The 25,536-nt window shown below is 37.5% G+C and overlaps 1 protein-coding gene across 1 annotated transcript in view; it reads right to left on the bottom strand.

Moving 5' to 3' along the window:
* The window catches only part of LOC131344481 (contactin-associated protein-like 2), a 129,800-nt gene extending 104,579 nt beyond the window's left edge, over window positions 1-25,221 (bottom strand). The window contains exon 1 of the mRNA XM_058376814.1: window positions 24,800-25,221. Within this exon, the coding sequence (XP_058232797.1) occupies window positions 24,800-24,974 (175 nt within the window). The 5' untranslated portion in view covers window positions 24,975-25,221. The remainder of the gene's footprint in view (window positions 1-24,799) is intronic.
* Between the last annotated feature and the right edge of the window lie 315 nt (window positions 25,222-25,536).

The following is a 25,536-nucleotide window of genomic DNA, read 5'->3' as shown; positions in this document are numbered from 1 at the left end:
CTGGCAGGTGAACCTTGGAAGCCTGCTTCTTTGTGTGTCTTTTGTTACGCCCTTCCTATTGTTCCTATCCTGATTGTGTCACCTGTATCCCATTAGCCCTAATGTCTACCCCTATAAATAGGGATCCTTGTGTTTGTGTCCTGGTCCATGATTGTTATCTGTACTGTGGTTTCTGTTGGGGTTTTGTTTGCTAGGTTCCATGTCCAAGCTAAGGTCTAGGTTTTGTTTTTGTTTTTGTTTTGTTTTGTTTTGTTTTGTTTTGTTTAGTTAACCACGCCATGTCTTGTGTTACGTTAGTTTCCCTATGTCGCGTCTTAAATGTAATAAAAGCAGTGCTTCGCTGAATCCTGCACATGGGTCTCATTACACCGTGTGCTGGCGTGCGCACACACACCACGGGGTCGAGCCCCGCATAGGGCGGGGGTCCCAGACGTTACACACACAAGATTTTGTATCATTAGATTTGGCGTTCATGGCAATTTACTGACCACAAAATTTCTAACATTTCTTAATTTTTATTCTCCAAACACAAACCTTTATTTCCCCTTGTGGAAATAAATAAATAACAGTTTGTCTTGTTCAGGCAAAGATTGACTTTACATTTCCCACAGTAGACATTTTGAGAAGTGGATAAATCCCTCAGGGAATAGAAGACAAGCCCCAAATTGTATACAACAGGTTTTTCAAGGAAGTCTTGAAAATGTGGAAACTCATGAAGCAAATATGACACAGTTGGCATTATAGGACTTGAGCCTACATGTCTGGAACACAGGCCAGTTGTCACAAAATTCTGCAAAACAGCCCAAAAATATAAAACAAATGTAACCAAGTCTGATTTTTTTTCTGCCAATAACCCACTTTTTCACATCACTACATTAAGGAAACTTAAAATACTCTCACTTAAATTACAAACATCTGTATCTCTGCTCATTCCTGCAGCATCCCATGCAGCTGTTCTGTTGGTGGAAATGTCTTGTTGATCTTGATAATAAAGCTCAGAGCTGGATGTTCGGTTTGATTTGAGGTTTAAGCTAAATACGAAGTTAAATATTCAATTTAATTCAATTCGATTTTATTTGTATAGTGCTTTTAACAATGGACATTGTCCCACAGCAGCTTTACAGAACATAAGAAATATAGAACAAAAGGTTCAAGATTAATATTAGACTTGTATTTAAATTTATTTGTTTTTATCCCTAACGATCAAGCCTGAGGTGACTGTGGCAATGAAAAACTCCCTTAGATGATAGAACCTTGAGAGGAACCAGACTCATAAGGGAACCCATCAAATCAATCACTAACTGGGTGATGAAACATCAGCTGCACCTTTAAACCCAAGTGGCGTTTTTGCTTTTTCTGTTTTGCTTGGTCAATCTCCTTATACCTCACCGGCTAGATAGAAACTGATTTCTTGTTAGTTTCTCTGGGGTGAAGGAAAGAAAATCATGAGTTTTCCTTAAGAATGAGGTAGCATATATTACCATCTTGATTAAACTGTGATAAGGAGTATAAATGTTGTAGGTGGATCTTGGATCTAAATGATCTTGGTGGATCTCCATAAGATGATGTAGGATCTTGGAGGATCTTCGTTAGATGTTGTAGGATCTTAGTAAATCTTTGTGAGAAGTTGTAGGATCTTGGTGGATATTAGTAAGAAGTTGTAGGAACTTGGTGGATCTTCATAAGATGTTTTAGGATCTCAGTGGATCTTTCTCAAATGTTGTAAAATCTTGGTTGATATTTGTACAATGTTGTAAAATCTTGGTGGATCTTTGTAAGATGTTGTAGGATCTTGGTGCATATTTGTAAGAAGCTGCATGATTTGGTTTATTTTCGTAAGATGTTTTAGGATGTTGCTGCATCTTTTTAAGATGTTGTAGGATCTTGTTGTATTTTCATAAGATGTTTTAGGATCTTGCTGCATCTTTCTAAGTTGTTGTAGGATCTTGGTGCATATGTGTAAGATGTTGAAGGAACTTGGTGGATCTCTGTAAGATGTTGTAGGAACTTGGTGGATATTTGTAAGATGTTGTAGGATCTTGGTGGATATTTGCAAGAAGCTGTATAAATTTGGTGGATATTTGTCAGATGTTTGAGGATCTTGGTGGATCTTCATATGACCTCGTAGGATCTTGGTGCATATTTGTAAGATGTTGTAGGAACTTGGTGGATGTTTGGAAGATATTGTAGGATCTTGGTGGATCTTTGTAAGTTGTTGTTGGATCTTGTATCTAGGTTCATAGTATCCACAATCCAGAGGGCACCATTTTTGAGTGGAATTTCAAAAAAACAAAACAAAACCAAAAACTAACTAAAAAAAGTCAGAAATGGAAATGAACACTGAGATTTTACACATGGTTAAAGTGTAGCAGTAATGGTTAAACGACATTTCAGGATTTCCGTGGCGATGCACTAAACAGTATGGCACCAGACTTAACAGACTTTATGTGGTCCATCGCTTTATAGAGCCATTTTAGCTAGCTAATTATTTAGCAGCTGTAACGAATATTTCCCAGCTCTGATTACTTACAATTCCAACATCCCCGTCCATAAGGCAGCTCTCAAGTCTTTTCTCAGCAAGGCATAAAAAAAAAAAAAATCCCATTATTTTTTTGACAGCTATTGTCTTGTTGTGTTGCACGCTCATTAAAACCAAAAGAAACCACTTTCATCCTCATCCAAGTGAAACATAAAAGCCTGTATGTTTGTGTTCCTCTTAAAACCCAACTATCAGGCACTCAAACCCCAGAACTGGAGCTTGGGGTAAACAGGATTAGTCTTGTTTTATACTTCTGTTTGTTCACCAGTTTGCTGAGCAGATTCTGGGAAGATGTTGCCAAACCCAAGCTCTTCACCGAGGCTATGTTTATTAGAGACAAACTGTAGGGACCTTGAAGAGTAATGCTGTGAGATTTTTTTTTTTAAGAAGGCTAGTAAAGCATCAAATTAAGGCTGCACTCCTTGCATCAAGGCTATCGAGGAGGATGCTGGTGGCAAGCACTGCTCATGAATACTACCTCATTCTCAGTCATTACAAAAGAAGTTAGATAAATAAACAGGAACGTGTGACCTGGTGTAAAATTTCCAAGTATTGATATGTGTGATATACTGATGTATTTAATGCTGTTGTCTACTGGATGTAGTGTACATGCTGAGGTCTGGCTAAACACTTTAAAAAATTCTACTGCTGTAAATCTAAATCTTAATTTAATTTAATTTAATTTAATTTAATTTAATTTAATTTAATTTAATTTAATTTAATTTAATTTAATTTAATTTAATTTAATTTAATTTAATTTAATTTAATTGAGATGACAAAACATATTGCTGCCATTAATTAAATTTCAGTGGTCAAAAACAGTCATTTCTGACTGTTCACTAAATATTCACTGGAAAACAGGCATGTTTTGTGAGTGTTGGCTCTGACAGTTCTTCAACCTCAGCTACGTCACTCAAGTACATAATTGGTCCCAAACTATTTTTTTTCCTGAATCCCACTTTTATCCGCATAGTTAGTATTTCTGACACCATTACCCTGACCAGGCAGTTACTAAGTATGAACAAATGAAGTAGGAATGCTTTAAATGAACAGCGTGCTTTCTGATCGTATCTATTTAGAACACAAAATGTCTTGATATCTTCCAACCCCAGAGTAATCAGTTTACCCTCCTGTAAACCCTGGATTATTTTTTGACATCAATCAAATGAATGAGAAAGAGAAGAAAAAAAAGACCAAGAAATGAGAAGACAGGTGCATTGTGGTCAAAGAGTTATGTGTTCTGGGTTGGAGGTGAAGAGCGTGGTTATTATCTCCAAGGAGTGAACCTACTTTTCCACACACCAATGCTACCACAAGCAGTATGGGGGAAGAGATGATAAATAGCTTGCACTTGACAGTTTAAACATGCAATCAGTTTCCTCTCGCAGTTCCTCTCCCGAGAGACCCTGCACCTGCTGTGGGTCAATATGGAGAGGCTAATCATCTGGAGAGAAGCGCTTAAGTGCACAAAGTTGGAGAAAATGAGTGCTGCAGATAAAGAACTGACAGTTTCCCACCTCTGATTTGCACCTCATTAGCTCGCAGGAATTAAACTCATCTCTGTGGCAACACACATAAATAATAAGGTCTCTGACTAATTTCAGCTTTAATGGCTAAAGGTGGACATTTTATTAAAGTCATAAAGCATGGTCACATGCTAATTCAAAGGAAGGCTAATTCCAAGGAGGTGATTCATCATGTACTTTATATGCGTAAAAGCACTTATTTTTTTTAATGATAATAAACACTTCATAAGACACAAGTAAAAGTCCACTCACCTTTTTTAGTGATTCTGGTGTAAATTTGGTGATTTTTGCTGTAGTTTTTTATTACCCCAGTGATATCTTGGTGTGCCGATGTCATAGTAGCGCAATGGACTTTAACAGTCTCATGTCCTGCTCATGTTTTGCTGTTAGCTGTTAGCAATTGCAAGAGCTACCTATTGTCACCTCATCATTTTCTGGTGACCTTCAACCCCATATAAATGAGAAATCCAATTAGTAGAAACAGCAAATGTTCCACAATGCAATGCAGCTTTACGCGTTCTCAGCGCGGCAAGTTAGACAACAGGATCGAGAGAGGTATTAGCATGAATGTTGAAGCTGTGGAAGCTGATGTTTAGGTAGCATCACAATCGGCACCAAAGTTCAGTCAAGACACTATTTGGTCAACTCATCATCGGTGTAAACAAACAAATCCAAACAAATGTTTAGAACACTTTTCCCCACATAATGCTTTTCATTCTCGCTCTTAACGTAATTCTTGATGTGCTTGATATGACTATACTATCACCATGTTTTCCTTGTTTATGTGCAAAGATCTTTTTTTCACGTTGCCCATAGTTGCCGTTTTTCAAACCCTACGAGTCGGATGACACAGATTTTCAAAGATGAAAATATCTTTGACCTGCGTGTGATTAATGGAGCATCTGCTCTACACAACCCAGTGTGAATGAAACACAACACAGTCTTACTTATGGTCATGAAAAAGAAGTAAAAAAATGAGGTGTTACATCGTTTTTCCCCTCAGCTGATTTATGACATACTTAGCATTCCGTTCTCTAGTTTCCTCACTCCATTAAATGTTACGTATGTACTAGTAATATATCCTCCATCACACACACCGGGTTCTGTATGCTGCATAGTGTAATCGCCTCCTGGTCTGCAGTGTGTGTCCTGAAAAGGCCACACAAGATACATTTCACTGCTCGTAAAACAGTTTGGAACTTTCATGCTGCCATTAATAAGAAGGCCAGACAGACTGGGAAATACAATTCGCGGCATCTTTGCGATGCAACTGCTCGCGGGTCATAAATTTCAGCACCGAGGGGTCAAGCAATGGCTTCTATATGAGCCGCTGCTGGAGAATCGCTGAACTATGAGGATTAATCACAGATATATTTTGCGCAAATGCCTCTGGCAAACCAAACAGTATCTCAGAACAACACTGGTGTAGGGAAGTGTTCGTAATCCTTGCATCACAGTCACTACAACACATGAATCACTTTAAAAAAAAAAAAAAACAGAAAACAGCCTGCGGTGTTGTGTATTTGTTGTGTTTGTTGTTGTTGTTTTTTGGCCCGATGTGGAAAGATTGCGAGAAAGCCCAAAGCCGCACCTTTCTTTTGGATTTGTACCAAAAAGAACTGCTGCTGAAATCGTTAAAGGTTGCTTGTGCTTGTTTCCAGAGTTTTCCTTCAGACTGTTGCCTCTGGCTTGCTGATTAGGTGAGCTTTAGTTTTTATTTTAGTTGTTTCTGATTTTGTAAAAGTTAATAGTGCTGCAAAAGAAAGTCATCCTGGTCAGGGTTTTGGTACATGCCAGACCTTTTCCTTAGAATATTGGGCATGAGATGGAAATACAACCTGGAAGTCTATTGGAGGACATCAAACACACACACACACACACACACACACACACACTTAAACGGTCCAGAATGTTGCATATCCACCTACCTACATGTTATTGGGAGATGGTAGGAAACCAGAGAACCCAGATGAATGTACAGATGAATGCAGACGTAGGACGAACATGTTAAAAGCTCGACAGAACCAGTCTTGAGTGCAGGGAAATTAAACAAGACACCTTCATCCATGTAATGGCTAATAATAGGATTAACTGGGGTGTGTTTTATTCCAGTAAGAAGTTGGGAATCTTGAAGCAGTGATACTGGGATCAAATGGCAGTAAAATGTACTTCATCATCATTTATAAGATTAATAGCACTTCAGATATAGGGTATATTTAAGATATATGCCATCCATCCACTCAACAGTCCATCCATCCATCCATCCATCCATTTATCTATCTTCTGTTATACTTATCCATCCTCTGCAGGGCACAAGGTACCTAACAGGGTAACCACCAATCACAGGGCACAATCACTGACACAGTCACACTATGATGTGGGGGAGTGGCCAAGCATCAGCTAGGGCAGGCAGGTGAGGAGGCATGTCAAACCAACCAGTAACACGTGATGATATCCATCTTTGTCTTATCAGACCAAGAGAGAGAGAGAGAGAGAGAACAAACAGAACATGCAACCTCCACACACACAAATCAGAGGCAGAAATCAAACCCCCAACCCTAAAAGTGCTAGGAAAACATGCTAACCACTAAGCCACTGTACCCCCCGGATATAGGATATATTTATAGAAAATCTTCAGCTTATTACAGCTTATACTGTATGGATTACATTAATAATACACAAGTTTTGTACTGATCTTCAGTAGGTTTAGATAGGCTTCAAAGCTGTAGGCTCTAGGATACAGATTTGGCCCAGTGAGAGCATAAATATTAGATTAATAAAAAATATCAGATGTAACAAATCCACTGGGGCACCTGAAAAGACACTTGTGCTTACTGAGGCACCTGAGGATACGTAGATTCTTACAGAGGCACCTGAGAGATTCAAGCTCTTATTGAGGTGCCTGAGGATATATAGTTTTTTTTAGGCATCTGAAAACTCTCAGGCTCTTATTCAGGCACGTGAGGAGTCTCAGGCTTTTATTGAGGCACCTGAGGAGTCTCAGTCTCTTATTGAGGCACCTGAGGAGTCTTAGGCTCTTATTGAGACACTTGTGGATTCTCAGGCTCTTATTCAGGCACTTCAGGATTCTCAGGCTTTTATTAAGGCACTTGAGGATCTCAGGCTCTTATTGAGGCACCTGAGGAGATGTAGTCTCTTACTGCAGCACCTGAGGAGTCTCAGTTAACTGAGAAGAAAAATAGTAGCCTAACTGGCCTTGATCTAGTTTGTAATCTGTATCTTCCAACACATTTTCCAAAGTTTATTTTCTCATACAACAAACATTTCAACAAACTGGAACAAACCCTGAGGACACGTTATGCTTTGAGAGTTCTGTCAAAGAGAGCAGGCACAGATGTGAAACTCTAATAGCACAAATAATTATATATGAAGAAAATGAAATCAATGAATTCATTCCTATATATAAATTCCAAATGTGAATGTGGCTCACCAAGACATTTCTCCCAGACAGCATCCAATTCTCTGAAATTAGGACTTTCTCTAGAGGCCAGCTGTGAGGCACAGTGTGTGTTCTTTCATGTTCTTATACTCAGAGTCCTGTATAGCCCTCACACTGCTGAATGATTTCGAAGCAGATTAATGCACTTCCTGCCAGGTATATTACCACTGCCATGTGAAGCTCCTTCATACATCAGCTGCATTAGCGATGGCAATTAATTAAATGGCACTTAATTAAGGCATTAAGAAGCAGACTGTGAGTTTCATCTTCTTGTTCATGAGCTCAGACCTGCAGATAAAAGTCAGAACTGAGTGTTTAAAGAAAAATAAATTATTAAAATCTGATCAGCAGTCTACAATATGGCTGCACTGATTTATAACATAAACACATACAGTACTTACGCACTATTCTTTGGCATTTTGTAGTCCGAATAATGTGAGTGTATAGCAAAGGAAAATCCAAGATGAGATCTAACGTTAATCTCTTCTTTTTCTCCTAGACCTGAGATTTAAGACTTGAATGAGACTTTAGGCGTTTTCTCCATCTTCTCAAATGTTTCTCCTGAGAAACTGTTTCTCTTTGAGAAATACCTGAGAACTTTAAATGGTCTCAGTTGTGGCTCATTATGGGGGGAAAAATTAAGTTCTCAACTTGGTCTCAAATATTGCTCCAAGATCATTACCTTTTTGTATATTATATATTTTTTTCTTTCCCCAATGTGCAATTAGAACTTTCTGCTTGCAGAAAGAACGTACATATGAAGTCAACCATGTGTTAAATGAGTCAACTATGTATTAAATTTTACATGCGAATAAAATGTATATTTACACTACCAGTCAAAAGTTTGGACACACCTTCTAATTCAATGTTTTTTGTTTAGGGATTTATTTTCTACATTCTAGAACAATACTGGAGATTTCAAAACTATGAAATAACACACATGGACTTAAGTAATCCATATGTAATGACAACAAAAAACAGTCAGTTGTTATTTTAAGACACGAAGGTCAGGTGTTCTGGAATAGTTCTTGCAAGAACAGTATTGTCGAGTGCATTTGCAAAACCCATCAAGCACCATGATGAAACTGGCTCACATGAAGACCATCCCAGGAAAGCAAGACCAAAACTGACCTCTGCTGCAGAGGAGAAGTTCATTTAGAGTTACCAGCCTCAGAAATCACCAATTAACAGCACCTCAGATTAGAGGCGTTATGAAGGCTTTACAGAGCATCAGTAGCAGACATATCTCAATATCAACTGTTCAAACGAGATTATTGTGTATTTCGGCCGCCTTCAGCATTGTTTTACAATGTAGAAGGAAATAAACATCAGGAAAGACCATGGAATTAGAAGATGTGTCCAAACTTTTGACTGGTAGTGTATGTAAGTTGGTAATGATTGAACACCATGACTTTTTTTTTATTGTTATTTTGTTTTTATTGATTAATTGTTTTATTGTTAACATTGTGGTGGACAGGAACACTGACCAGTTTCAGGTGGTGTTAGTTGCTTATTATTGCATGCTTTTAACTGAGCATTTTTTAAATGCTTCTCATTTATATCTGGCTTTAATCTCATTATGGTGTTAAATGTAGCTCATTTGCTTCTCCTTCAAATGTAGTTCTGTTTCTCATGTATGTCTCGGATTTCTCAAATGTTTCTTAAGTAAGACTCGTGTTGCATCTCTGTTTTGTCTCTTTGTTTCTCCTAAGTCACCTTTAGGAGAAATAGAAAAGACAAAGTCGAGCCTGTAATGAGAAAGCTCAATTCAGTCTCATGAGACTAGAAAAACGTCTTTCTGAGAAACAAAATTTTGCTATGGCTAGTGTGTTCATGCTAAAAAAAATGGTAACAAGAAGAATGAAGTCTGAATACTTCATGCACTCATGAACGTGGGACTACCAGGCATTGGATAAGAAACATTTTTCATGATGGCATCTTACAAATGTCTTTTAATTTAGTCCATGTGCATTGTGTGATTTATTTTTCTAAATTGTTAATAATTCACTGAATTCTGTTAAAGCTAGTATCATTTACAAATGACTTGGAAACTTCGGAGTTAAAAAAACCCCCACATATTTAAATGAACCGAATCATAATAGATTTCACCTGAACCGAATCGTATCCATCCAGCTACCTCCAAGATTTCATGTTTTTGCGATTACAGAAATCACAGTAAATTAAGACACCAGAGACTGGTGAAGGGAAGTGCATCCTATTGTGACTTGTTTAACTGTATCTTTTTTTTTATGTATGAGATTATACATCAATTATGCATTTATGCATATCAGGTGAAAGAGAGAGCTTCAAACCCCGAGACTGAGTATCTGATCATTCCCTAGACTGTTAGTTAATCTTAGTGAGTCTTCGACACACAGAGACATCATACTTCTAATATTTGTATCCTTTCATCTTAGAAAAAAGACGGGGCGAAGCTAAAGGGAAGAAATCCGTCTCTCGATATTACTGCATTATCAGAAAAGAAAAGGAATAATAAAAATAGCAGTAGCGACAGATTCCTCATTAAAGACACCTCCACGTCTGTATACGCAACATTTCCAGTGTTGGCTTGGCAAGAACATAGATATATTAATAAACTGTCTGGAAGAAAGAACTTGCTGACGGCTGCCAAAGTCTGAATCAACAGACTGAGGAAAAAAGGGAAGTTTAACCAAATAAAAAGAATGATTTTTTGATTACTTTGACTAAACCTCATTCAGCCATTTGGGGTATGATGACATTAATTCTACTTAGTGATAATGACAGTGTAAAAACACACTCATCTACTGTATGAACAACGCAATGGAGCCTGTGATATTAACCCGATTGCATGAGGTAAATTGCATTTAGCTAGCTAACTAGCTAGCATGATTTCAAACATCCTCTTTGAGCAGGCTGTGTTTGTAATACAAATGAAAATAAGGATACGAGAAAGTTATAGTTTCAGTACAATCAGTTCTTAGGCTTGGTTGTTAGGATATAATCACGAGGGATGGTGAATTTCATTTTTATTGCAGCAACACTAGCGCTTGTAGGTTTGTAGGTTTGTAGGTTTAGCACTAGAGTTGTAGGTTTTTTCATCTCATACGCTTGGTGAGAGATCGCAAGTCCCATAATTAGAATCAGTCTGTAATTACAGTGTCTGCTGTGTTAACCAGCAGCTCTATCACCTTTCATTAGCAGAGTGACACTGTGTCTCACTTCAGTGACCTTCACTAACACTCGAAAAGGCTAGAAGACAAATATCTAAAGGGACTGCAGATAAAAACAGAGGACTATTTTTAAGTCAAAATTTGTAATGGGGTGTGTCTCTTTCAGCTCCCTAGCTAGCTACCTCCCTAGGTCATGAGGTAGTGTATCATGTTCGTGATTTGTACCACTGATAAGGACTCTGACTTACTACACATTGGGACACTGACGATGTGACAATCTAACTTCCTCATCAGTCTATACTCTCTCTCTCTCTCTCTCTCTCTCTCTCTATCTATCTATCTATATACATATATATATATATATATATATATATATATATAAGAAAAAGTTCTATATTTCATAGAAATTTGTTATAAAAATCACTGTCCTGATACTTCAAGCAGGATCGTAGGCTGGCTAATGGATTTTTCTGAAATCATTAAACAGTAATCATTTGAGAGCCACAACAACAATAACAAGCTATTCAAGTTTTGTAGACGAAGTTCAGAGTTTGTCTGCCATTTTTTTCTGAGCTGTGAGACTTCAAAAAATGACATCATTTCTAGTAAATAAATAGTTTTTGTTTTCTGGTTTTTGCAGTGCATTGTGGATATTTTTACTGGACGGATTTTCTCATATATATATATATATATATATATATATATATATATAGAGAGAGAGAGAGAGAGAGAGAGAGAGAGAGACAGCCCTTAAAATGGCCGACTACCTAATCAGTGCCCTGACTACTGAACTAGGGAGCTGAATGGGACATGGCCAAAAATAAAAAGAGAAATTTGCAGTTTAGTGTCACATAGTCAGTACAAAAAAAGACATTAATTTTAGGATTCATACAAACAAGGTGTTAAATCTGAAGCTATTATAACTCTCTAATCTACAGAGTGATATATCGATGCTTTATTAAGTATCTTATTTAGCTTCAAAGGAGCAACGCCATTGCACCACAGCACCAATTCTGACAGTTTTATTTTAGTGCAATACAATTTGAATTCAGTTCAATTGTATTTCTATAGCCCTCTGAATGACAGACATTCCAGATAGATTTAGATCACTGATTATAAAACCAGGTGATGTCACTAGACCAAGAGACCTTGAGAGAAACCAAAAAGGACTCGACAACAAGCCTATCCTTTATTCTAAGTCATAACCATTAAGTCAAATAGTAGTAAGGGTGTTGAATGGATGTTCTGTATGAATAAATGTTGAAGAGTGTAAATGTTCAACAGCACAGCAGGTGAAATTATCTGCTAAAGCAAGGGGAGTTTTGGGTATCCTTGTGGGACCATCGACAACAGCAGAAAGTGTGAAAGTAGAGCACCAGGCCAACACATGCCCTGAAAAACAATTCAGGTCAGTTTCAAACCAGCAGATAATGTCCCACTTGCACCAACATGTTCCAACTAACCATTGACACTGGCTTGACCAAATGGCACACAAACCCCAAAGATGGAGAAGACCTAGGCCAGGGTTTTGCAGACCTTACTTCAAGATACTTTTGGTCTTCATTGATAAATCACATTCTAAACTGAGTACCATAAAAAATTGTACTTTCCACCTACAGCCATAGCTCTGTTCCTGCTTGAATTGGCATATTTACCTTCAATGCAAATACAATTGAAACTCTTGAGATGACACAATGAAGAAACCTTGAAAGGAACCAAAAAAGTCTTTATTTTAAATCAAAAGACCAGAGAAAACACTCTGAAAGGTACCTCACTATAACTTCTTAACTACCAAATCCTTCCCAATCTACATGGCACCTTCCATGGCATCCTTCTTTCCATCCACAGTAATCCCTTCTTATCTAGCACATGCCCCTGAATCTGAAAATAATAACAAAAACCCAATTAGCTGAAGTCTTCCTTCCTGATTACTATGTAGCCCAAGGCTAAATCATCTGAGCAGCTCTTCTCACCTTTTTGCTAATTTGAAGCAAATTAGCAACATTTTCCCATGAAGCAGTGCTCGGTAATGATACTTTGTAGGCATGCGAATAGGCTACAGATTCATCAGTGCCAGCTTGTTGTTATTCCAAAGCTCCTCATGTGATTGGTGATACCAGGTTGCAAAGCTTGAATGCCGATTGCCTCCAACCTGTTAATCCGTAATTGCAAAGCAACGTGAAGTGAAAAAGGAAGCACTGTAAGCTGGAGCAAAGGTTTATTCCAGATGGGGGAAATAAAGCTGCAACACAACTCTGGATGGACAGAATTAAAATAATATCCTTCCTATTACCCTGACATGCATAGCCTTCATCCGGGGGACCTGAGAAAGTAGGAGTAACAATAGATACTAAAGAAAAGAGAAAAAAGAGGGAGACAAGAATATAAATAACTGCCAGAAAGGCATTTCAGGTAGATCCAAATGGACTGGATATAAGTTATAATGGTAGGCCTTGAACAAGGGGACCAGCATACTTTGAAAGCAATATTTCATGTGCAATTCACAAGACTGAAGCTTTTACAGGTCAAAGCTAATAATTCTCCACAGAGTGCATAAAGCTACTAGCCATGCCAGATGATGCCCACTCACACCATCCCTCAAATCACCCTGCCAGCATTACACACAGGAAAGTTCTGTTCCGAGGTTCAACCAGCTAGTGTCTGTGATCAGACCAGGTTCCATCAGGGTTGAGTGGTGATTTAACGTGTCAAGTTGTTGAGTGCTGTTATTAGCAAAGCAGGTTGGAGGGCAAATCTGTGCTTAGGCTTGACATGCTGCAACGGTTGGAACAAAAATAGAGATTTATGCTGCTCTGAATTCAAGGAGAGAGAAAGCAGGAGAAAAACTAATCAAAAGTGAGGCGAGTAATTTGACGATTTCCAGTGTGATGTGAGGGCTGGATTTAGAAGTCGTGTTAAGCATGCATGGTGAGGATTTAATATCAAAACAGATGTAACTATGGATGTAAACACTATTAAGTTAAAAGCTACACAAGTTGGGTGGTGCCTCAAACAGAGGCATGTCTCAGTTGCACTTGATTCTGAGTTTGGACTTGTTTTGCTGGAACCGAAATAAATGTAACTACATGAAAGGAGGCATGGTGGCTTAATGTTTAGCATGTTCGACTCATACCTCCAGGTTTCCCATCACTACCTTCTGTGCATTAACTTTGTTCTTCCAGTGCTTAAGGTGTTTCTTCTGGGTACTCTGGTTTCCTCCCCCAGTTGAAAGACATGCATTGTCGATGATGATTGGCATCTCTAAATTTGGTGAACAGGGTGTCTGAGTCTGTGTGTGATTGTGCCCTGTGATGGGCTGGCACCCAGTCCAGGGTGTCCCTCACCTTAGTCCACTGGGATAGACAACAAGTTTCCTGCTACAGGATCCTCCTGTGTAGTATAAATGGTACAGAAATTGGATGGATGGAAAACATGGTAAAAAAAAAAATAAATCAATGCCATTTGATTATTAAACATAAGTATGAAACTAGTAATTAGTTCATATTGAGTTTTTAAAGGCAACAAATAGTTTTGTTAAAAGAAGACAAATATAGGCTACGTTTCCAAAATTTTCACCTTCAGCTGCTGTCGTCTACAGATTATACAGATGCAGACATTTTGACCTTTTCTGACCACATAGTTTTCAAATGATGGTTGATTGCCAGAATTCACAAGAATATAAGATGGGTTTTTGCCAACCACTAGTATAACCACATTATAAACATTATAAACGTACACAATACACCAAAGACAGAAAGTCAAATATTGCTGAATGTTCGATACACCATGATCCAGCTTAGATCCTTAGCCAAGTTTTAGCAAACAACTAGCTTTTTTTCTGGGGCTTCATTATATTTAAATCAATTTTAATGACTCACACTGAAATAAGGACAAACAGTACATGTATCCAGCATTGCCAAGCAGGTCTGCATTTCACTAATTACCGCAAGACAAAAGAGCAAACCAATGCTAATGTCAGAGAGATGAAAACTCCAACTCTTAACAGAAAGAAATCTGCTGCATGGTTAAGGGCAGGAAACTGCAAACTTGTCAAAAGTTCTTAATGACATGAGTAAAGCAAAGGCTGCTTTTAATGAGCTACATGTGCTTGCATGTGTCGGAAACATGCCACAGAAAATAGGATGTTTTCATAAAATTTCTGCAAGCTTTTTCCGTGAGTTTTAATGAGGAATTTGCATTTATATTTTGAAGAAAAAAAAAAACAACATGTAACCCTACTGAGTACAATTATCTTCCACCCAGAATCCACCAGATGCATTACCATTATCCACTCAGCTACAAGACATCTCTTTTTTCATTTAAGCAAAAATACAACAAAGGGAGACATGGAGATCCTAAAACAAAAATATACATTAATTAAAAGTTAAATTGTAAAACAGCTGTTTCATGAAAATAATGACTTATTATTTTCCATGCTCAATGTCCCAAAAGCAAATTTCAGTGAGGTGCTATACAGTGTATACTTTACGAGGTCCAGGGTAATGAAAAGAAACTGAGGATCTGTGGAATACATTTCTAGGCCTTTGCATACGTGTTTACCATCTGAACCTGTCTATATTTACATTTATGGCATTTGGCAGATGGCCTTATCCTGAGCAACTTACATTTATCTAATTTATACAAATGAGGAGCTGAGGGTTAAGGGCCTTGCTCAGGGGATTTGAACTTACAACCATCTGATCATTCAAAAAAGAAATACCTTCCTTGACCTGTAAGTCTTCTGGAATATATATTTACCATCTTTTCAAGTCATCTAGGAATAATTGCTCAGATTCTGTCAGCTGATGGCAGACCTTTGTTCAACAGCCAGGCCAAAGGTCATGCCACAGATTCATAATCATATTAAGGTCTGGGCTTTTCAGTGTTTTTGAACCACTTTTGTGAAGCTTGCTTTCACATCTCTTTGAAGACAGGAACAGGTTATCTTTCAAGAACTGCCCTCGGCTCCATCAACTGGGCTTTTGCCCCTCAACCTTCACTAGTTTCCAAATCCCAGCTGATGAATAACATCACCACACCATGCTTTACCATGGAGATGGTTCAGAGCTGTCTTTAAAAAAACAACAACAACAACAGCACTTCATAAGTGCACAATACCAATGTTCAATTTGGGTCTCATCAAACCAGAGAACCTTTCTGCATGTTTATCCAGTCTGGAAATAGCTAATGGCTTTCTTCTCACTTCTCTTCCATTTAGAACACTACAAAATGTGATCAAGCGGGTTGATTACTCACGTAGGGCACTGCGGCTCAGTGTCTGAATCCGAAAGCACTGACTAAATTTGCTCTCCTAAACCTTTATTGATGTGATGCATTAACCTCAGATTTTATAATGGATTTTCCATGAACATCCTTGCATTCAGAACAATGGGGGAGAAAAAAAAACCTCATGAAACAGCACACTGCTGTTATCTATCTTAAACTGGATAAAGAATAAACTGTATTTTCCTCTACTTATTATTATTAACCAATTTACAGCATAGCAATTCAAACCAGACACTTCCATTTGCATAGATGACGAAATGGCGGCCATTTTGAAAGATGCCTGAAACTTTTGACTGAAAAAAAGGTCTCGTGAATTTAACATTCAATCCCTAATTGTGGGGAAAAATGTGTCACTACTCATAACATATTTAGAAGATTAACAAGTAACATTCTGTATTGTATTTGAAAATATGGAAAATCTGGATCTGAGAAATATTTAAAGCTGCAATAGTAAGTTTATTTTGTTTTTTAGTTCTTTTCCTTGATTTTTAGACAACCGTAAATTCCAGTAACATTATTTCTATTTTATTTCATGACTAACATCTCTTTGTCCAAAGGCTTTTACATTTATTTTATTTTTTTCATTATTATTTTACAATAATTATTTTTTTCAATTAAAGCCCTTTTCTGCATTATGAACATGTTTATTTTTATTTTTTTTATTTCACCCTGGCAAACATCTATAGGTGAGTGCTGACAGTGATGAAGTTTTGACTGACGGCTGCATCCTGAATCTTTCTATGTCACACTTCCAACTGTGTGACCTGGATTTTTTTTAATATATTACATATATAAGAAATGAGATGAACGGATTGTAGCTTAAGTAACATAACAGATGTAAGTCAGATGTGGGTCGTGTCTATGCAGGGGGTTGTGTTTGTGTGTGTGTGTGTGTGTGTGTGTGTGTACGCTCCTACACACAAGTGCTTATTTATTGCTGTTGGTTCAAAGAAGACAGAAGTATGGTTGATTATCTTCACAACCCAGATGATCATTGTGTTACGGTTGCACAGTGGTACATCACCAAAGCTGTGTTTACTGCTACATTAAATACACTTTTTATTATGATTTTGTTCTGCAAATCTCATTGGAATATGAACGTTTTCTTTTCCTGTGCTATAGTCACTATTCATGCAGACATCAGAACAGAGATGTGCTGGGCCAGGTCCGAAAGAATTAATCAGACAGCGAGAATATTCAACATTATCTTTCAGAAACCAAGCTAAAGCAGGATGCAGAACTGAGACAGATTGCACAATATGATGCCAATGAGGTTGGAATAAATTGGTGTTTTTTAGGCTTTTGCTACTTTTCTCACCACCCACCTGTCCAGCCTTGTATCCATCTGAGAAAAATCATTTAACTAAATACAAATGACCCCTGAGTCTGCATCTGCATCATAGTGTATTTTCAGATGTTTTTTTTGTTTTTTTTTAATGCCCTTGTTAAATGTAGGCAACTGGGTGAGTAAACTAAACCAGTGTGGGTTCAGAGATGTCCTCAGTGTTGCTTCCCTTTTAGGCCATATCTGAATCTGACACTGCTGCAGTCCCTTAAGACTCCGAAACCCTACCAACCCCTCGCCCAAAAAACTCCCTCGAACCACAGCTATAAAAATACCAGTGGACAACAGCGCAGGGGACACAAAAACAGGTCAGTACGCTCGCTTTAATGTGTGTGGGGACTCAGGGGAAAACAGTGCCTAGTTAGCTAACCAGTGTCGAAACAGTAAACAGACAAAAACTGTTTAATGTTTAACAGGTTACATTAGGTCAAACTCCAAATCCTAGAATTCACCACTGATCATCACATGCTTCATTTTGTAACTCGCACTACTATACGGGATTTATACAACATTTAGTTCCGGTCGACTATCATTCAGTTTTATTTTATTTTATTTTATTTTATTTTATTTTATTTTATTTTATTTTATTTTATTTTATTTTATTTTATTTTATTTTATTTTATTTTTTAATTTATTGCGCTTTTAACAGTGGACATTGTTTCAAAGCAACTTTACAGAACATAAGAAATATAGAACAAAAAGTTCAAAATTAATATTAGAGAAAAAGTTCAAGATCAATTTTAGACTTATATTTGAATTTATTTGTATTTATCCCTAATGAGCAAGCCTGAGGCGACTGTGGCGAGGAAAAACTCCCTTAGATGGAAGAGGAAGAAACCTTGAGAGGAACCAGACTCAAAAGGGAACCTCATCCTCATTTGGGTGATACCAGAGAGTGAGCTTATAAATTATTCTAAACACCGGAGAGTGTGATTATAAATAATGTCCTTTCTAGAGTTATATACAATCCGTTGGAGCTGTGTAACCAAGAACCCCTGAGCAACTCATAAATTAGCTCAACATCTGAATTCATAATAGATTTAACACCAACTCCTCCATGCCGAACATTCAATGCTCAATGATGGAGATACAGCATATGCATAATGTTAAATGTATAACCTCACAGGGATGTTTCACTGTGTTTATCGCTCCTGGTCAGTGAAAAAATTCCACTTCCTCTTTCGAACGTGTTGTTACAAGATATTTAGCGACATCGTCAGCAAGCATGGGAAACGATATGGTCATGCAGTCCACAGATACATGGTGTGAATCTGGTTCAACATGAAACACACAGGAATATTAAAGTAACTCTGGCTTATAAAAGGCCTGTGAGCTATTTCTCTGTAAATAATTTATTGTTCTGCCGCATAGCAATGGGACAATTAGCTGTATTTCTGATATCAGAGCAAAAAAAATCCCTGCAGAAACATTTGCCATTTTAAGACAGAAGAGGAAGAAGAGGTCTCTCTCTGGGTAGAGATAGTATTGAGATTAGGTTTAGAAAATAAGGACAACGATAGTGGGCAGCTGTGTGACATTTAGCATGGAGGACTCGAGCATGACATTCAAAGCATGAGAAATTCTTTGTCTTTTCAAATCGTGAATGCTTTCATTTTATTACCCACAGAGCTCATTGATTTGCTGGAGGAGAGCTGAACTCGGAATGGAGATGCAGCTTGAAAGTGTGAAGATTTAGCGGCACGAAGCAGGAAGTTGGTTAAGGTCTGGGGGAAATGACTGCGTCTCTGATGTCTCACAAAAGTGTGAGTGTGAGTTTATTGAGCACTTTAAGTTTTGTGCTGCTCTTGTGTGAAGTTCCAGGTCTTCCTGTTACTCCTGTGATGTGACACCAAATCACCCCTTAGGGATTAATAAAGTACTCTCCAACCTTATCTACTCTACTCCATTTTGTTCTACTCTTCTCCACTCTTCTCTTCTTCTTATACTCTAAAGTATCTACTCTACTCTATAGTTTATTGTACTCTATTCTACTCTCATCAGTAGTACTCCAATCTACTCTACTCAATTCTAATCTACTCCATCCTACTCTACTGTGTTCTACTCTACTCTATTTCTCTTTATTCTATTCCACTCTACTCAGATCTATTTTACTTTATTCTATTCTACTCTACTCTATAGTAGTGTATTCTACTTTAATCTACTCAATTCTGATCTACTCTATTCTATTCCACTTTATTCTACAGTACTCTATTTCTCTTAAATATATTCTGCTCTACTCTGTTCTACTCCATAGTACTATATTCTACTATGTTCTATGTGCTTCTTTATTCTGTTCTACTCAATTCTAATCTACTCTATCCTTTTCCACTTTAGTCTACTCTATTCTAGTTCTCTTTATTCTACTCTTATCTATTGTACACCACTCTATTCAACTCTACAGAACTCTATTCTATTCTACTCTGTTCTTTTCTCCTTTGTTGTATTTATTCTACTCTATTCTACTCTATTCTATTCTTTATTCTAATCTACTCTATCCTTTTTCTACATTATTCTACTCTATTTCTCTTTATTTTATTCTACTCTTCTCTATAGTACTCTATTCTATTCTACTCTATTCTTTTCACCTGTGATGTATTTATTCAACTCTATTCTGCTATATTGTATTCTTCTTTATTCTATTCTACTCCATTCTAATCTACTATATCCTTTTCTACTTTATTCTACTCTATTCTATTTCTCTTTATTCTATTCTACTCTATAGTACTCTATTCTATTCTACTCTATTCTTTTCTCCTTTATTCTATTTATTCTACTCTATTCTACTACACTCTATTCTTCTTTACTCTACTCTACTTGATTCTTCTTACATTGTTCGTTGTATAATTATTCTGTTATACTCAATTCTATTTTACTTTTACTGTATTCTACTTCTGTCCTACTCTATTCTACTTTACTCGATTTGACTCTTCTCTATTTTATTATACTCTACTTTGTTCAATTCTATTCATGTTCAAACCCCAGCACCGCCAAGCTGCTACAGTTGGGCCCTTGAGCAAGGCCCTTAAACCCTCTCTGCTCCAGGTTGCTATATCATGGCTGACCCTGAGCTCTGACTCCAACTTCCTAACAATCTGGGATATGCGAAAAAACAGAATTTCACTGGGCTATAACATAAAACATGGAAAATAAAGGCTTCCTTATTTACTCCACTCTATACAATAGCTTTCCTTTAAAATAATTCCAATATATTACTTTATTTTACTTACTTTCACTGTTACAGGCTTCTCAATTGAAATAAAGAAAACAACAGCCACAGTGTATTAATACTGAGCTCTGAAATTTCCAGGCATTATTTAAGCTCCTCTTATCATCTCTATTCCCTCAGAGCAGCCGTGCGTACATTCTATTTTTCAGCTGAAATTAGGAGCTCTGTTACGTGTCCTCCTTACCTGCACTGATTCACCGAAAGTTTTCTTTTTTGTTTTTTTCATTTTTTGCTGCTGGCTATTCAGAAATATCTTGTATTACCTTGATCTGTGCCCAAAAGATCTAAAGTATTTGCAAATCTATGTCACATACTCCAGATTATTTCCTTTCACTAAACTAAACACAGGATAATGACTTTCGGTCCTTTTTTTGTCAGACAGCCTTCGATAAGAGTGGTATCTGATGACAGGCCCTTTAAAAAATAAAAAAAAATAAAAAAAAAATACTAAACACTAAACTCAAAGCAGTCTTGGAAAATGAAAGTTGTCAAAAAATATTTTATTATATTTTATATAATTGTATAAATTATAAGAAAATGCGGGGATTAAAATCACCTTCAGGTATCCTGAAGTGGAAGCCATTTAAAATACCTGTGAAACACCTAAATGTGTGGACAAAATTTCCACTGAAATGGGAAGTCAGGGCGGGACATATCTCCTAGCTCCTCCCCTTTTTTAAATGGCCAATAGAGTTTGGCTTCCCTCACAACCAGGGATACCGTACTTTACGTTAGTTGGGGACAGGACACTTAAGATGTTAGAAAACATTTGATTTAGAAAAAAAATAAGTAAAGTGCAAAAAGTTGTCATCGAATGTGTGGATCCTCATTGGCGGAAAAAATAAGAATGTACGTTTGAAATTTTCTTAATGCAATTTTTGTCACTGTTTGGAGCACAACAACCTACAGACAACCTTAAGACTGAAATATTTAAAAATAAAGACCTTCACTTTGGCAAGTTTGAATCAAGAGGGACTTTAATCCTCAATCTGGTGCTAATGGACATGGATACAGAGTTAAGATGTCTAAGCTTGTGTCCATGTGATCTGTATTTGAAGTAAAGTTTAAATAAATGAATATAAAACAAATGATGTTTACATGTCCAGAGTGACTTACATTTACACGACAGAGCAGTTGTGAGTTTTCTCAAGGCCCCAGTTGTGCCAGTTGGTGATACTGAGATTTAAAGTCACATCCTTCCAATCAGAAATCCAATGTCTTAAGCACTGAGGTACCACCACCTAGGAGAGCTTCCACTCAAAATCTATACACTGTTCATTCCCTTCATCATCGGCAACTGCTCACAATTATGTTATTTAGCCTCATCCAGAGGATCTTACATTTATCCCATTTGTTAAAATGGGCAATTCAGGGTTGAGGGCCTTGCTCCAGGGGCCCAGCAGTGTCAGTTTGATGGTCCTGGGATTCAAACTTACAACCTTCTAATCAGTAGTCCAACACCTTAACCACTGAGCCACTGTTTTGTTTTTATTTCCGGGTCCTGTCTCTTCCTTGTTCCATCATTTATATTCTATTTGGTTGCGTCTATCAACATTTTACACCCTCTGTGTCATTGTGCAGTCTCATTCTACATTATGTATTTATTTATTTGCCCCATTATATTTATTCCCATTTTCCAGTTCATTCCCACCTTCTGTGTGTGGTTATGTAAATAAGCTGTTTATGTGCTACTGATTATGACAAGGATTCTTGGTTTTCCCCTAATAATAAATTTTCACAGCTTTATCTTCACCTGTGCGGCCGTGAATCCTGAGACTGGATGCATTCATTCACACACTGGGGGCAATTTACAGTAGCCATTGCACATTCTGGTATGGTTTTGAGAGCTGGGAAATCAGGGAACCCAGACGAAACCCACATGGGTTGAGCATGAGAAGTAGATTTACCCAGAGATACTGCAACTACTGCAACCGCACTATGTCACTCCTGATGATCATCATAATCTAACGTCATTTACTCAACAACATGCGGATAGCTGTCACTGTCCGAGGTTTTTACTCTGACGTACTTGTTGTAATTGTCTGTGCCTTCACATACTGTGTCTCTAACCCTCAGTGAATAAAGCTTTCTACCAATCAATAAAGAACAAAACAAAACACAATAGCTCAAAACAGCTTCTGGAATGAAAAAGAAAAAATTATAAGGATAAAAAACATGTGGTGTTTTTATATATCCTTAGGCATATAATACACTTCATTATTTTACTATTCAAATTATAGTATTTTTTTTAATTATTATTTAATCCTTGAGCAATAAAACATACAGAAGAGTAAAATCAGGTTACAGGATAAACCCAGCCTACATGATGATGTTCCAGCTTGTTCATCACGGCATTCTGAAGTTATTTCGAATAAAACCACAGAGTCTCTGACGAGCCAAAATCCTCTTTCTGCTTAGAAGTGACTGAATTGCTCAGCAGGTTGTTCTGAGAGCTTAGCTGATTGTCCTCCTTTTTTGTCATAGCAGAATGTCAAAATTTCTTTTCTTTTCTTTTTTTTATTTCTTCTTTCATTCACATTTCAAAATTCTCATCTCAAATTATCACCTGTTTCAAAAAAAAAATGTATGGATGTGTGGTTTCTGACCATGTACTGAAAATGTCCGACTTGATTATTTCTCTATTAAAAAATCAGTGTGGTAAATTACACAGAAACTTGAATGTCTGTCTTGAAGAAAATGTAAAAGTTACAGGTTTAGCTCTGACTGTTACACACACTGACACTGGAGAAAATTTGTTAGATTAAAACATAGATCTATTAGATAGATAGATAGATAGATAGATACATAGATAGATAGATAGATAGATAGATAGATAGATAGATAGATAGATAGATAGATAGATAGATAGAGAAAACATCAACAAATTAATACATCTAATTACACCATTTTTTAATCTGTTAACCTAATATCGTTTCCATCATGAAAACTTTTACGAACGTGTCGTATAATCCATAGTTTTATATAATTAATATATATGGTAATCATAGTTAATTTGGTGAAGTTTTGTAAGAAAGCGTTTATTTAACGTTTGAAGGAGTCTCCAGTGTCAGTGCTTCACTATGAAAGATGTTCAGTTCTCCACTTCCTCACTAAAAACCACATAAATGTTTATATGCTGCTGTAACATGAGCATTAACTTGTCTCCCGGATATGTTCCACGGTATTACATGTAGCTATAAGTAGATAAAAAGTCTGTTATGCTGTTAATAAGTAAATGAAATGAAAATTTTGTACTATTATAGGAAAACAACAGTAATTTTCCTTCATCGACAAGGTTGTTGATTATTTTTCTCGTACAGCACGCACTATCATGCTACATCCCTACCAAAGTGGCTTGTCTAACACATAAAGAAGCAGCATAACTGCCGTCATGTGCCTGCTCTGGTGTGAGGTGTGTGGTGTGCGCCCGAACTAAGACTAATGGTGTGATTACACCCTGTCCGTGTGTGAGATTAGTTTTGCTAAGACGAGCGACTATCCAATTTACTCCCCATAAGTAGATGACTTCATCTGAGTGCTTCAGAAAGAGGACTTTGTGTGGAAGAAAAAGAACTGAATAACAGAAAGCTTTCCAACGTGAAAGTCTGTGCAGGTTCTACGCTTGTACAGTTTGCTGAACTGTGCTCAAATCTAGGAATAGGAATAAGTGACTTGTAAGTACACGTGGACAGATTTTGACCATCTTACCGCCGACTGACGATGATGAGACAAGAAATTGATTCTTAACAAAATGAAGAAACCAACAAAATAGTCATTAATAGCAGAATAATCAGGATGAATTACTCAAGCTTCATCTCTAGTGAATTAGACACATCAGTTTTGCACGAGTCAGCACTGCACTACTGCATTTTTTAACGCCAGGGGCTCCGTCTGTGTCCTCTACTGCAAAACCATCATTTAGAAAATCTGCATAACAAGGAGTATCTAAACACTGGCTGTTTACATACCTGTTTTTTTTCGCCTAGAAATAGGTGTTTCTGAGCAGTGCAGTTTGTGAATGTGGGTTTAATGATGTAGCGTTACAGGCGATACAGAGTACAATGAGCCGAGATTGAAACTAAACTGTTTAAGCAACACGAAAGGCAGAAAATAAAACAAGCAATAAAAAGTCTGTGGTACGTCCCAGGATTTCATGCACTGGCAGTCTGGGTCCTGTCCCAAAAAGCCCCCCCTCCACACACACACCCACACACACACACACTTGACATGCAGCATAAGCCCCAAAGGCATCGAGTGCAACTTACGGGTGGATGGAGAAGCAGCGCGAGCGCTGATGCTGATGCTGAAGATCCAGAGAAGCCGGATGCATCCCGAGCGCATCATCCCGATCTTCCTCTCCATCATCCAACACACTCCTACAGTCCTGCGCGCGCTCGCGCGCTCTCTCTTTCTCTCTATCTCTCTTACACGCACACACATACACACGCTAACTACTGAAACTGCTGGTGCTGATGTTTCTATCCGGACTACAGAGCGGAGTTTCCACTCGGAAATTTTGCGCCACGTAAAAGAAGAAGAAAAAGCTGCAGAATTGCTCGCCGGCTCGCGCTCCCCCTCTTCGTCTCGTTATTTCTTTTTTTAACGTCAGAACTTAACGCGAGAGTTTAACGCGAGAACTCAAGCCATAACCGCGTGTGTTAGCTTTCTGTCCGGCTCCAAAACTTCCACCGACTCGCCTCTGCTCGCAGCTGCAGCCTTATAAGAACAGCATCCCCCCCGTTTTTCTACCCGAGTTAGTACAGTCCACCACTCAGTTAAAGAAATAATAGAGAGGGGACTCAGAGGTGGTACAGTCCAAGGAACACTGCTTCACTTGTCTCATTGATTTGATTCAAGCAGGACTGTTGTTGTTGTTGTTGTTGTTGTTTCGTCATGTAAGGAAAAATAAACATATTCAGGCCTGAATTCCCACATTTCATTCCCATAACATTCTTGTTACTAAATATTTGTCCTTAACAAAACAAATAGTCCACTATGAAAC

Source organism: Hemibagrus wyckioides, linkage group LG23, assembly GCF_019097595.1.
Source record: "Hemibagrus wyckioides isolate EC202008001 linkage group LG23, SWU_Hwy_1.0, whole genome shotgun sequence".
Lineage (NCBI taxonomy): Eukaryota > Metazoa > Chordata > Actinopteri > Siluriformes > Bagridae > Hemibagrus > Hemibagrus wyckioides.
The sequence above is the reverse complement of the archived record's forward strand: the minus strand, read 5'-3'. Positions and strand labels throughout refer to the sequence as shown.